Source organism: Notolepis coatsorum (assembly GCF_963971535.1).
Source record: "Notolepis coatsorum genome assembly, chromosome: 5".
Classification (NCBI taxonomy): Eukaryota; Metazoa; Chordata; class Actinopteri; order Aulopiformes; family Paralepididae; genus Notolepis; species Notolepis coatsorum.
The window spans coordinates 99,579,751-99,595,580 of record NC_140169.1 but is presented as its reverse complement, the minus strand read 5'-3'; the positions used below and the strand labels follow the sequence as shown (position 1 = coordinate 99,595,580).

Below are 15,830 nucleotides of genomic sequence, written 5' to 3'. Positions count from 1 at the left end.
CTGTTCCTACCCTTGAAACTAACATTTTGACATTTACACAATTCTCCAAATGTTGGATCTGTACACCACCACAGTGGACTTGAATCAGGTGAACAGTGTAGGAATTACAACTGTTTCTACGTGTGTCCCCCCCCCTTTTTAGGACCAAAGGTAATTGGACAAACTAACGATCTATAAGAAAAAACTGGTCACTTTTAATACTTGGTTGCAAATCATTTGCAGTCAATAACAGCCTGAGGTCTGGAACCCATAGACATCACCAGACACTAGGGCTGACACCTATTAGTCGATTAGTCGACTAATCGGTCGAAAGGAGCCGTAGTCGACTAACCGACCTCTTAGTCGAATAGTAAAAAAAGAAAAAATTATTATTATTTTTTTTCTTATCATTCTTTCCCAAAGAAAAGAGGCCTAGAAGCGTGGCTAACGCTAATGGCACGCATACCAGAGGCTAACTGCCTAAGAAAACAGGCACAGAGGCACTGAAAGAGGATTTCACTAATGAACACACTAGACTAGACAAATATCAAGATGTATCCATCAGTGGACCAATTGCATGCTTTTGCAGAGGACAAGAAGCCTTCAGTCGACTCCTTCAGACATTAAGCACCCCCCACAGCCCGGATGGAATGATTAAAAAAAAAAATTAAAAAATAAATAATTTAAAAAATATTATACTTTAAAAAAAAAAAAAATATTCAACCAATACATTTTCGACCGGCAAATTTTGGCCAATCATAGTCGACCATCCAAATCCTTAGTCGGGGACAGCCCTACCAGACACTGTCTGGTGTCGTCCCTGGTGATGCTCTGCCAGGCCTCTACTGAAACTGTCTTCAGTTCCTGGTTCTTGGGGCATTTTCCCTTCAGTTTCGTCTTCAGCAAGGGAAATGCATGCTCGATTGGATTCAGGTCAAGTGATTGACTTGGCCATTGCCTAACTTTCCACTTCTTTCCCTTAAAAAAAACTATTGGGTTGCTTTCACACAGTGTTCTTCGGGTCATTGTCCAACTGCACCGTGAAGCTCCATCCAATGATAATATTGCCCAAAATACTTCAGAATTCATCCTTACAGCTTTTATTGTGCGTTGACGGCAACAGATTTCAAATGCAAATACCACACTTGAAATGAACTCTAGACCTTTGATCTGCTCCTTGTGAAATAATGAGGGAATAACACACTTGGCCATGGAACAGCTCAGCAGCCAATTGCCCATTTACCTTTGGTCCCTTAAAAAGGAGGAGGCGCATGTAGAAATTGGTGTAAGTCCTACACCGTTCACCTGCTATGGATGTAAATACCCTCAAATTAAAGCTGAAAGTAAGCTGAAATCCATTGTGGTGGTGTATAGAGCCAAAATGATAAATTGTGTTGATGTCCAAATATTTATGGACCTGACTGTATAGTTAACACAGTAAGATTAATCTGTTTCTACCCTTGAAACTAACACAATAAACTAACAATATACAGTATATAGTTAATATTTACATTTCAACACAGTAAGATCAATCTGTTCCTACTCTTGAAACTAACATAATAAACAAACTATATATATAGTTCATATTTACATTTCAACACGGTAAGATCCATCTGTTCCTACCCTTGAAACTAACATAATAAACTAACAATATATATAGTTCATATTTACATTTCAGCACAGTAAGGACAATCTGTTGTCATTTATACAATCAGGTCATGACATACACACAACCATTTTCACAGAATATAATTATGTCAACTTGATATTATTTTAGCTTAGCATTGTACATGGCTAGCTAGCCAAGATCGCCGACTTTCACTGGCTATTCAATAGCCGCTATTGGTTAGCTAGTTAGCTAACATTATGTTCACTATGAAGACGGTATGTTTGTGGTAACAGATGGTACATATGTTGACAGATTCATGATTTTTGATAGGAACACAATATTTAGCTCAAACTATACTGTTGGGTTTTATCGTCTGTTAGAGTTCTGTTTCCAGATTATTCAGTTTATTTGTGTATACAGGAATATTGGTAATCAGGATATGAAGATTAATATAAACACCTTTACTGAATAAGACCTTAACCAGGATATTGGCTAATATCTGGAATATGAATGTACATCTTATCCTGAATAAGACCTTAAAGGTCCCATGCATTATAAATGGCATTTTCCAGTGTTTAGCATTGTTTCCTAGCAATGGGGGATCAATGTGGTCTGTGTCTCTAATTATCATATTGACTCATCAGTCCAGTCTCGAGTTCATGAGATCTTCCCTCACTCAACTAAGCCGTTCTGATTTGACGGTATTGCTGACGTGAATAAGGTACTGATTGAGCTGATTGTGATCTGATTGGCTCTGTGGTTGTAGTCACTGCCCACAATTCGCTCAACAGAGCGACTCAAACAGGGTGCCGAGTCCGACAGACAGCAGAGAACGAGCGAGCGGGAGAGAGAGAGAGAGAGAGGGGGGGGGGAACCGCGCGCAGGAGTGTGTAAGAATGTGTGTGTGCCGCGGGGATGGGTCTTCTCTCACACACACATGGATCATTTACACACAACCTCCCGACCGCGGGGCAGGAGCTTCTCTCTCATGCGTGTGTGTGAGAGAAGCTCCTGCCCCGCGCGCACGGTCGGGAGGTTGTGTGTAATGCGTGTCTCTCTCTCTCTCTCTCTATCTCTCTCTCTCCCTCGCAGTCGGGAGCACTCGCATATCACTGTCAAAATATCGTTGCGCATGCCCGTATTCCGATCCGTGCAATAATATTCACAAAGGTATATATTGTCATGTGAAACAAGTTACCAATGCATTGTCCCGTGGGATTATGCCCCCCCGCGGCTAAATTAATTAGTATCCCCCTCAATCTCTCTATATCTCTCTCTGTCTGCCACTCGCAGACTGTGTGGGTGACTGTCACTCAAAGCGCTTATGGGCAGAGCCCATAGCCTGAAATCCTGAGGTAGAAAAATTATGCTTTTGAGTACTTGATTAGAAATATAAAACAGTGATTTTTTTTTTTTTCTTTTTTTTTTTAACCTTACAGATGTGTTCTATAGACTCACAGGAATTGTGTAAAGTTGCCCAAATAGTGCAAGGAATAGCAATGCATGTCCCCTTTAACCAGGATATTAGCTGGTATCTGGAATATTAATGTACATATAAACTCCTTATCCTGAATAATATCCTAACCAGGATATTAAACTAGTAATATTATATTGAACCAGGATAATAAACTGATAATAAAATGTTTGTTTATTTGTGTATTTTTACTTTGTAGGCTGAGCAGTTTGAGAGCACAGTGGGATTCAAACTACCTAATCACAGATCAGCTAAACGACTCTGGAAAGTGTGTGTAGAAAACCACAGCTTCTTCAGGTAAAACACACACACACACACACACACACACACACACACACACACACACACACACACACACACACACACACACACACACACACACACACACACACACAGATACATACAGATGTAGCAGCTAGGTCGGTCTACCCTTGCCACATGGTTTACGGGTAGTTGCCGTATTAATGGTATTTATTAACCAGTAGGGGCGCTCGGGTTACACCAGCTTACTCTTCGTCTCTAGTAAAGGGGAGGTGAGGATGGGAGAAACAGCCCAGTGCCAATGGTTGTTACATTGCTCCGTTCTCCGCTTGATATGATTAATCAAATGTCCAATCTAACGAATTTCGTTTGCTCATAAAATGCTTAAAATGTTAAATGAATTCTGGTTCTGTTTTTGTCCTATCCATTCAACTTAACGGAGCAACTTAACCGGGCAGTTTCTCCCCTCCTCCCATCTCCTTTAATCAATACAATCAATGGATTCACAGGAACAATAAATAGTAAGACTGTTGTATACAATATTGTTTGTGTAATTTATCTGTACATATCATACATACATATCGGCTCTACCTGTGGTTATAAAAGAGCTGTGATTCACTGAGCCAGTCTACTCTGCTAATCACAAGCCATTTTCACAGATATGGATATTTACTACAGGTGTCCCGAAACAAAACATTTCAATGAATGATGGCTTGTGATGAAGACTCGAGAAATTGTATCCGTCAAAATCTTAAGTATATCTCTCCATCGCCATATGTATGCGAATGTTCATGTTGCTCGTTCATGTTGATCTGCGCTCCGCAGACCCTGCTTGTATTTGCATTTAAATTAAAAACTGCATTCCAGAGGGCGAGGGGAAGATTAAAGATCAATATCCCATTATTCCAGCATAGAGGTATGAGCTGGAAAACATTGTGTTTCCATAGCCTGAAGTATTATGTAGTACAGGTCCAAATTTGATAAACATCCATTCAGAAATTAGTGTTTGAGAGAGGTTCGCGTAAACCGTGCGCCAAAAGAAAAAAGAGTTCCAAAATCCATTTCTGATTTCCACTGCCGTGCGTTCTGAAGTCTGAGTCACATCTGGTTGAGTGAGGTGGCGTTTGAATGGCAGCAAATAGATGTTTCGAACGGTATATTACATTTTACATGTTCGGCGAAAAATGCAGCCCTGAGCCAGTAGACGCTCACAAAGTGCCACTGTGTGCGTGCATGGGCATGACGGCCCGATTTCAGGCCGGTGCGTGGTAAGAGGTATATCAACTGGCCATCCTCAGTAAATACTATCAAACTCCTCTGACCTCATCTATTCTTTCCAAAGACCAGGGCCCCGTTCCTCGTACCTGGTTCAACTAAGCCGATCAAATGTCCTATTAGCCAGTTTAAATTAACCCGATGATTGATGTCCGGCTATCTCAGTTTCTCAAAGGCTGACTCGCGCTCAAACAATCTCGTTAATTCGAACCAGATTTCAGTAATCAGGATAATTGCGCATGCCCGTCCTAGTTCAAAAGGGGGAGGCGTCGATCGCCGAAACCATGATTTTCTATCGGGGAAAATATGATTGCAGACAAGTTAAATGCATATGTATAGGCTAATTTTAAGTGCCTCATTACCCCAATCAATCAGATTATATTTCTTTAAATGTGCCTGCTGGCAGTAGGCTTAATGGAATGAATCGAATGAGATCTTGCTAGCGAAAATAATTATTTCAACTCTTTTCAGAATAAGTAGATAAAAACAAGCCCAAAGAGTATCTAATTGATACGAATTAATAGATTCTTAAGAGGATATATGTACTGTATGTGCTTAGGTATCATGTACTATATAAATACATGGTTCCCAAAGTTTTCAGGCCGCGACCCCCGAAATAACGGTGTCAGAGAGCCGCGACCCCCACTATTATAGGAGGTGGTTGAAACATGCAAACGTTCACACGCACTAATAAGCATTGGAGGCTTTTAACACTTTCAGTGCCGGGCCGTGTTTTCCTTTTTACCCCGTTGATGCCACGGTCCACGGCCCATGTAACGTTAATATCGCCTAATCTATGTTTTAAATTATGCTATGTGTCTAATCTGCCCATCGCTTATCAAAGAATCATTTTCCAGTCAACATTGGCAAAGCAGATTGTGTTTTTATCGCTTCATTTCCTTTTTATAGCATTTTGAAAACCACTCTGTTTCGAAGAAAAAACAACACATTCCATGATAATCGCCTTTTACTGGAATATTCCAGAACGTTATCATTTGTCGGTCTATTTATGAATCGTTTTCAAATAAACGCTAGATGGTCCATAGTATTATGTGTGCGCATGCACGCTCGTGCCGTGCGCTGATAATCGCTGCTATTATTTCCTCATGGCTTTTACAGTGAAACAGCCATATCACATATAGTGGAAACGCTTATATCTCCATGAAAACGAGTCTGATTATCCTAACAATGATAACATAGATTCCTTACCTGACATCAGATGGTATCCAAATGGTATATTCCAATTCCTGATCACCATTCGAAAAAAATCGATAAGTATATTGATCCAACGTGTGTACAGTATAACCCATGATCGCCGCGGCTCAGAGGCTCCAGAATGAACTCTGGTAACTCCGGCTGCATGGGTGAGAAGTAAAATGTGGACTAGAATATTTTTTTTCCCATCCATTTTCATTGAGTCCATTCCAAAAGGGTGATTTACCATCTGGGAGACGATAGGGTGCGCTTTTTTCACATCTGATCGCCGGCGGCCCCTGGATCTCCAACGGTAGGCTCGCATGATGCAATATGATTTCAGATCGCTAATAAAAAACTACAAAATAAATTCCGAGAAAAGCCGTGACGTGGCTTTCAACGTCACGATCGTAAACCCGAGATTAGCCGTGAGTGGCGCTCAAAGTGTTAACACGCACAATACCTACACAAAATAACACAATAATCAAACAACCATAAAATGAATACATATAACGTGTTTCATTTAGAAGGCTAATGTTCAACTCACCTAATGAGATGGATGGGCACTAGGCTTGGAGCACAACAAGTCCAGTCTGGGTTTAATTTTGGAGACAGTGTGTAGATCATCCTCCACATTCAGACATGATCTGTACTTATTTTTTATATAAGTCAGTGCAGTGCAGAGAATGTTTTTTCACATAGGTAGGTAGATCCAAATGGCGGATAGCTGTGCGTATTCCCCCTCAATTGATATCCACAACTCAGCCAGCGGCTTGGACTGAAACACTGTTTTTAAGGTTTGTCGCTTGATTTCCTCTGGGAAATACTTTTGAAACGGTTCAAGAAGGGCTTGGAGGTGGGCAGCGAGCTGGGACGCATTCTCCGTCAGAAACAAGCGTGCCTCATCCTGCAGCTCAAACAGGTGTCGCACACGCCGTAGCTCTGACGTGCATTATGTAGGAAATCCATAGGCTGAATATGAATTATTATCAGCATTTTATGTCTATTTTACATTTCAAACGCATTTCTTTTACCAGTTTAATGTATTTTAATTGTTTTGAATTATAGGCCTATTTCACACATTCTATGAAATCAATACATTCTGGAAATCATCTCGCGACCCCCCCCTTCCCGCGGCTGCTCGCGACCCCTCTAGAAAAACTAAGCACAAAAACATTATTCAGAATGGTATAATGGGATCTCTGAGGAAGGGAGCTGCCATTTTTTTGCGAGGGAGTGGCCAGCTTATCCAGCTAACTGGATTAAGCTTGCACTGGAGCAGGTTCAAATTGATGGATGTGTTGCTATAGTGATTTAGCCAAACATGCTTTGTGGCACCAAAAAGCCTGACTTATGTCAAGTTATCCTGAAAATTATCCGGCTAACTCAGTTAGCCACGTACGAGGAACAGGGCCCAGAGATGGGACATGCGCGCACACACACACAAAGGAAGAATGGCTCATAGCAGACTTAATGATTTTAGAATACTTCAGATAAGGAAATTCAATGTTTACATCATCAACTATCCAGTTAGTATTTATAGTGTAACGTTTGGCTACTTTAAATCATTGAACGTAGAGAGAGAGAGGGAGAGAGGCTAGCCTATTATTATTATTATTATTATTATTATTATTATTATTATTATTATTATTATTATTATTATTATTATTATTATTATTATTATTATATTATGTCGTCAGCCCTTGTTGGAAACCAGCGCTCTTGTGAAAAGGTCCTCTTTTCTTCCTGCATCCAATCTCCGCTGAGTGCACCTGCATGCGGCTTCATCCTCCTGTTGCATCGTTGCTAATAATATAGCCTATATTTTCATTTGACAAAATAGGCGACATACACTAAGAAACATGTCCCACATTTCAATGAAGTCATGCTAAACATGTTAAATATATGAATGTTTGATAAAGACTCAAACATTCCCCCCTTGATTACACAGCATGAATGCGCAGATCAAGTCAGAGAGACATGGATGCAGCTGAAGCCACGTTTTATCACATTGCATATTACATTATATGAGCACTTTTTATGATATAATTAGGTTTTTTTCATTTATTTTATAGGTGAAGATAATTAGAAACATATTTTAGCATTTTTTAGTTCGGTAAATAAATGCTTTGCTTTTATCAAGCACACTCATTGTCTGTTACTCAATAGGCAGAATGTTCTTAAATAGGTTTCCAAACTCATCCGTAGTGCCAAATTTCTCCGTTCTCCACTTGATATAATTAATCAAATGTCCAATCTAACTAATTTCATTTGCTCAGTCATAATAGCCTGCTGCTGAAGAAAAGGACAAACAATTATGTTTCCATGATTTTATTAAAACTCATAATAACACAAACTGCCTATAAATGGTTATCTCCGCAAATTACAGGAAGATGCCAGTCTACTCCCTCTACTGACTCTACTAGTCACTTGCAAACAAAGTGGCCTTTCAGAATATTTTGATTTTATCATCAAATTTAGATGATGAATGAAACGCTTGTAGATTCATAATGACAAGCAGAACTAGCGCAACTTAACCGGGCAGTTTCTCCCCTCAACGCTGCAAATCGGGATCAGACATCACGCATTCTGTCAGGCGTTGCGCCTCCTGGTGGCATAAAACAGAACAGCAATCAACCTCTAAATCAACTGTCAGCGCCGCATATTGCAGACGGTAGAATGGTAGACAGACCTGTTTGCTCCATCTGTACAGACAGACATCCTAGATCAACTTTTAACTTTTTCCTTCATGCCACCTCTCTCTCTCTGTCTCTCTATCTCTGTCTCTCGCTGTCTCCGTCTGTCTCTCTCTATCTGTCCATCTGTCTCTCTCTCTCCTCTCTCTCTCTCTCTCTCTCTCTCTCTCTCTCTCTCTCTCTCTCTATCTCTCTCTCTCTCTCTCTCTCTCTATCTATCTCCCTGCTTCTTTCTCTCTGTCTCTCTCTATATATATATATATATATCTCTAGGTTGAACTCTCCAGAAGCTCCTACTAAAGCTCGGTTCCTGACCCTCGGTTCTAAGTTCCGTTACAGTGGTAGAACTCAGAGTCAGAGCAGACAGGCCAGCTCTCTAATCGACCGGCCAGCACCGCAGTTCGAGCGCACCTCCTCCAAACGGATCTCCAGGAGCCTGGATGGAGGTCAGTGGGTTAGCATAAGGCTAATGGATGGAGGTCAGTGGGTTAGCATGAGGCTAATGGATGGAGGTCAGTGGGTTAGCATGAGGCTAATGGATGGAGGTCAGTGGGTTAGCATGAGGCTAATGGATGGAGGTCAGTGGGTTAGCATGAGGCTAATGGGGCCATAGTTTGGGGAATGCTAACTATGATAACAAGGTGCTTTTTGAGGGAAGTTGGTAGACAAGAGATGAGGTTAATATAAGATAAGATTAAAGATAAGATTAGGGCTGTCAAAAAAAATTGCATGAGTTGCTTGTGTCAATCGTCTTAACGCATATTAACACTTTGGGTGCCATGGGTTAAAAAATGCATGATATACCATAGATTGCCAGCTCTATTTGTCTATGGAGAAGTACCCCTTCTTTGCATGGCTATAACTTTTTAAATTCTATTGCTACATTGCCATTATTAGGGCCCATTCAAAGTCCTATATGTATTGTTCATTGTGTAGCAACGTTAAACTTTTTCATTCACATATTCATAGTAAAGTATGGTCTAATGTATAAGTATGTTTTCATCTCTTTCTGCAGCTTTCTCCAGAACGTGATCTATAGCCCCAAATGCATTATATTGATGATGAAATACAGTTTGATGGCAATCGGGGCGATATAAAAAATTTCAATTGGACGTACTTCTAGAATGATCTACGTATGATCTGATGATGACCGGATGGGCGGGGGATCGTTTATAATTCCGTGGGCAGCGTTATATCATTCATCTAGTGTGGGTGATATGTTCATCATAACAGTTTATATGGAACACGTTCAAAAATAACGCTGAATCTTACCGGATCTTCCTCGCGCCGTTGGACGATCAGCGTGGTGTAGACCGTTTTCGATTATGGGATGTTTATCCTGATGAACCATTTCCAGCTTGTATAATACTATATACGTCCAAATCATGTTGTTTATCGAGTTATTGGCAATGGATCGCTATATATTGTGACGAGCCAGAGTGCCGGCAGCCAAACCGAGTGCCCGGAAGTAATATGGCCGACCAGCACAACCTCCACAGCACTTCCTGTTTGGCGATTGCGCCGATCGGCCACCAGATGGCGCTCCTGAACCGCCAGAGAGCTCAGTGGGTCCTCCTGGTGGATCTCAGGCCAGCGGAGGGGAAATATGAATCCGATCACAGATTTTTGAAATATTGATATTAAAGACGCTGTAAAGAGTCCTTCAGGCAACTTGAGCATGGCCGGGAATGACGCTGTAAAGCGTTTCCCGGCACCCAAAGTGTTAAGAATACATGGCAAAATGTGTCCGTAGGGGCTGTGGTCGTAAATAAATGCATGAAATGCAACTTCCGTCGAGCTAGCATGACACGAGACACAGCCTCTGAAAGACAGTCCTGGGTCTCACAGGGTTAAATGCGTCTGTTCTGTACTGAGGTATCCTGAACAATATCACAATATTATTACATTTACAAATATCAGTATTGTAATGTTCATGGTAACAAGGTGACTGTAATATGTGATAATGCAGATAGTGGCAGTGAAAGCGGACAGAGCCGGGGCAAACTTCTAATCCTTCAACTTTATGTCGTCCACCATGACTTCCTGTCTTGTGTGTTGAGTCTGTTCATATTCACCTTTTGACCTTTGAGAAACACTGGATTAAATCATTATCTCTTTTCCTTTTGTGTGTGTGTGCGTGCGCGTGTGTGTGTGTGTGTGTGTGTGTGTGTGTGTGTGTGTGTGTGTGTGTGTGTGTGTGTGTGCGCGCGCGCACATAGCTCCAGTCATAAACATCATGGAGGTGGGCAGGGGCTCCATCTCAACAGAGAACGGGCGAGAACCCAACCTAGAACTGACCTCTGATGCCAAGGTGAGAGAGTAGGACTCCGACAGAGAGAGAGTTCCTATCTGTGTGTGTGGAAGAGAGAGACGGAATACAAGTGTGTGAGTGAGTGAGTGACCAGTCATTATGTGTATTTATGCATTGTATTATATATATATATTAGGGGTGGGGGGGAATTGATACGTAGTAGTATCGCGATACTTTGCGTGGCGATACTGTATCGATACAGGGACGCCAAGTATCGATATTTAATTCATAAAAAAAAAAAAAAAAAAAAATTGTATAAGGAAGTTGCATTGTTCATTTCAATACCTGTAATAGTACAGTAGTCCACACACACACACACACATGTGCATTCAGTTAAGTTGGAATATGACTGTAATACAAACAGTTCAGTTTGTCAGGTACATGCAACACAGATTACAGTGTTTACATCTGTCTGCTTGATATAATACCACGTTCTGCAATACAAATGATTGAAGTGAGATGAACAGACTGAACTTTATTTTATTAGATAAAACATGTTGACAAAGTTGTACTTTGCAGTTGAAAAAAGGTAATAAATAAAATTGGATCAAGAAAAAGAAATTCGCAATACTCAGCGTATCGCGATATATTTAGTATCGCGATACTATCGTATCGTGACGCAAGTATTGCGATAGTATCGTATCGTGAGGTCTCTGGCGATTCCCACCCCTAATATATATATATATATATATATATTATTATATTACATGTATTGGACTATCACATGTGTATTTTTACAGCATAACATTAATGGAACCCTTGGCATACCAGAACCTGACATCCAATGTCATGTTTTGTTCAATGCTCTGTTCCAATATGTGTGTGTGAGTGTGTGTTGGTTACCAACCTCTTCTCCACAGCGAGGCTCAACGGCGCCTCCTACAGGCAGATGGCCGCCGCGGGCGACCACACCGGAAGTGACTTCTCTGACTTCCTGTGTCTCTTAACAAACATTAATGTCAACTTCCCCTCAGGAGAACCTTAGCCTCAATCACTAGTCCTCTGTGTGGGTGTGTGGGTGGGTGGGTGTGTGGTGTGTGTGTTTCAGTAATGTCCTCAAGGCCCAAATATAGAAGATGAGATGATGATGTTGTAATTATATGAGCTTTATTAATATCTCAGTTGTATCTACAATTATAATAGTTACTTTCTACAGCCTTAAAGGGGCATTTCACCATCCCAACATTGGAAAGAAATGTGCACACATTAATCTGACAATTACTGAGTTAGTGTGTTGTTAATTACAGCTCAGTGCAATGATACCAGTCCATATTCCAGTCCTCATTGCCATTATTTGATCTCCATCATTGCATTGAGCTGTAATTAACAACAGAGTGTCCTCCAATGACATCTTCAATCTCATTAAGTCTCATGAATATATGTGTGCAAAACTGTTTTGTAGAGTTTTGGGATATTTTTGTATTTTTAAAAGCGGTGACATCATGAAGGAGGGTAGAGGTCAGAGATAAATCAGCACTGTGCTCCTTTTAAAGGGATAGTTAACATTGTTAATGTGTCGCACTGGGAGAGTCCCCCCAGGCCATACTGGCACTAGTGGTCTGCAAGGGCCTTGAAATAAAGCCAGAGCCCTGCCCGAGCCCGTGAACTTCAGGCCCTGCCCGAAAATAAGCCCGACTGTAAATAATATTTTAAGCCCTAGCCCGCGTGAAAACCCGAAAAAAAATTATTATTATTATTATTAAACACTTTATATATTAACTTAATAAATAAACAAAAACGAAAATGTCCAATAGGTCTGCCTAAATAACGCATATCACGCTGAAAACTAAGAAGCATTTATGCCTCCCTCCCAGTGCTCGCTTATAGAGCAGCCTCGTAAAACGTATTGAAGGCTATAGAATCTTCTTTGACACACACACGACACACAATAGCCTACTCAGTCACTATACAAACAGAAATCAGATTTCGAGCAGAGCAACATATGAAAAGCACAACAAAACAGGTAGTGACCCAGCAAATAATAAACATCACTCACCACGACGTCAGCAACGCGTTGAACAACTTTAACAAAACTTCTCCAACTGGCTACATACATCCAAGTACAAATAAAACGTTCGCCAACTGGCTATATTCCAACACAACCAATCGAGTTGTCGAGCTTGGCGCAAAAGAGAAAGCGAATCTTAAGGAAAACGAAGGTTATCCTATAACCCTAGTTATATGAGAAAAAGAAAAAAAAACGCAAAAGAAAAAACGGCGGTGCCCGGGCCCGACCGAGCCCGAATTATTTATTAAAAAAAAAGCCCTACCCAGCCCGAACCCGCCGGGCCGGGCCCCGTCGGGCCTGGGCAAGGTTGCAGTGCACTAACTGGCACCTCTTGGTCTTTGAGATGTTGGGACATTAGCATCATGCTAACATGCTACTGGAAGTCATTGGGGGTCATTAGTATCATGCTAACATGCTACTGAAAGGCATTGGGGGACGTTAGCATCATGCTAACATGCTACTGGTAGCTAACTTTTTAAATAAACATAGTAATTTTGGTAATATGTTATTATCTGTGGTTAAATTGTGGTTTGAAGAGAAATAGACAACTCTTATTACCTGAAACCATCACAACTCGTTGATTCACTGTCCAATGAATGAAATCATGATCAGAATCAGTCGGCATGAAGCTACAGCAGGGGTTCTCAAACTTTTTTATACCACGACCCCATTTTATTTAATGTATTGTGTAATTTCAACGTGGAAATAAGGAATATCTAAATAAAAGCACATGTTGTTGAACTTGATCATGCATATTTATTAGAACATTTCATTACAGCACTATGTTATTAATACACATTTATAAAACGTGGCATATTTAGCCAAAATATGTTGCCAGAACATTAAAAAAGAAAGTAAAAAAAGTATTGCTTTTTTTTGTTTTGCCAATGCGCACTACCCATGACCCCACTTTGGGTCGCAACCCGTAGTTTGAGAACCGCTGAGCTGGAGGGTAGATGCACATTATTATCCTTTTAACCCCTCGCCTCTCTCTCCTCTCTTGCACCTCCAGGTCCTGTTCACTCTCTGTCTCTCTGACACACACACACAAAGTAGCAGACACGTGCACTCTATCCCGTTGTGCTCCATGTGACTGTTGTGGTGTTGTAATGTAATTAACACTGTGACTCTCTTCCTGTTTCCCTGCCTTCTCTCTCCCTCCCTCCCTCTTTCTTTCTGCACACTCACCCTTTTCTCCATGTGTGATGTCTCACTATTTTTTTCATCTCTGGGTCATTGATTGGCTTGTTTCACTCACTCACTCACTCACTCACTCACTCACTCACTCACTCACTCACTCACTCACTCTCTCACTCTCTCCTTCCCTCTTTCTTTTCCTTCTCTTCTCTCTTTCGCTCTCTTCTCCTATTCTCCTCTCTTCTCCTCATCTCTCTCTTCTACTCCTCTTCTCTCTCTCCTTTCTCTCTCCTCTCCTTCCCTCTCTATCTCTTCCCCTCACCGCTCCATCCTTCTCTCCTCTCTCTCTTCTCTTCCTCTTCTCTCTCCTCTCTTCTCCCCTCTCTTCTGTGCTCTCTCTCTTTTCTCTTCTCTTCTTTCCTCTCTCTTTTCTTCTCTCCTTCTCCTCAACTCTCCCACCTTTCCTCTCTCTCTACTCCTCTCTCAGTCTATCTTCATGTTCTCTCTCTCCTTCTCCTCCTGCTCCTCCCTCTCCTCCCTCCCTCTCTCACTTGACTCCACCTCTGAGCTCGACCGTGCTTTATCTGGCATTTCTGAGGATGATGTCATCGATGATGACATCATCAACTGTGTCGTTGGTGACCTCACCACCTCCCCCACACCCTGGCCCCTTTCTTCCGACTCCTCAAATTCTGCTCCTTTGTCTGATCTGCAGTCTCTAGATGTTGAACCTCTCCCACAAAACCCTCAAGCCACTCCCCTTTCCCCAAGCTACTCCCACCCGCTCCAAGGCTGTATTTCTGAGCGTTCAGGGGCAGAGCTAGGCTCACCAGTAACAGAGGTTCCAAAAGGGCGTGTCTGGTTCTCCCTGAGAGGCGTGGCTAAATCCCTGTCTGTCATCTTGTGTTTTCTGTCTCTACTGGATGAGAAGGAGAGCTTGGACCTGCCAGGTCAGACCGTCTCTAAGCTAAACAGAGTTCTTACCTGCAGAGGCTCAAAACTCAACATTTTCACTTCTGATTTTCCTACATTTATTACCAGACTGAACAGGAAATGTAATGTTTTTCCAGTCTGTATCCTCAGATTAACTGGTCAAATGACCAATGGATTTATTGTAAAACTGACTGGTTTAGTGTCTGTTTTTACTCACTTTCTAACAAATAAATTCAGAACTTTAATTCACTCTCTCTCCTCTCTCTCCTTTCATCTCTCTTCCTCCCCTCTCTCCTTTCATCTCTCCCTCTCTCTGCTATCTTCCTCCTGCCACCGGTACCTACTAAGCCCCTCCCCCTTCTTCCTACCCTGCCTTCTAGTCCTCTTCCTATTGGCTGTCATGCTGACAGCCAGCCAATCAATTGCCTTGGCTCTTATTTTAGCCACACCCCTCGGTCTGACCCTCTTTTACTTGGAAACAAGGACAGCCAATCAAAGAATGGTACCGTCCATACCGACCCATGATGGGTTGATGGATCTATCACTTAATCAGCCAATTGACCAATTGAGCCTCGCCCCTCCTCTCACACCCACACACACACACTCAAGACACGACACACACATGGGCTGGGCACATAAAATGTGCCACCCTGCAGCTTAGAGACACACACACACACACCCCGATCCTGTACACCCCTCCTCATGTCCTCTTCTCCTCTATCTCTCCCTCTTTCCTTCCTCACCACAATCACCTCCTCACTCCATCTCCACATACATCAGACCGGCACATGCGGGTACTTTGTCTTGTTTCTGTGGCTATGCCTACTTTTGGGGGAAACGCTGTCATTGTATTTGGCCTGTATAGAAACTGTCTGCAGAACGCTTACATTGTTTGAAAAATATGTTTTGTTAGTGCATCATGTTAAGTCAAGCAATTACTTTCCAATACTGGC

At 41.7% G+C, this 15,830-nt stretch overlaps 1 protein-coding gene across 1 annotated transcript in view; it reads left to right on the top strand.

The window, feature by feature from the left end:
- epb41l2 (erythrocyte membrane protein band 4.1 like 2) overlaps window positions 1-15,830 on the top strand; it is a 160,007-nt gene that overhangs the window by 105,282 nt on the left and 38,895 nt on the right. Inside the window, exons 11-13 of the mRNA XM_084314197.1 lie at window positions 3,262-3,359; window positions 8,762-8,934; window positions 10,708-10,799. Of these exons, the coding sequence (XP_084170323.1) occupies window positions 3,262-3,359; window positions 8,762-8,934; window positions 10,708-10,799 (363 nt within the window). The remainder of the gene's footprint in view (window positions 1-3,261; window positions 3,360-8,761; window positions 8,935-10,707; window positions 10,800-15,830) is intronic.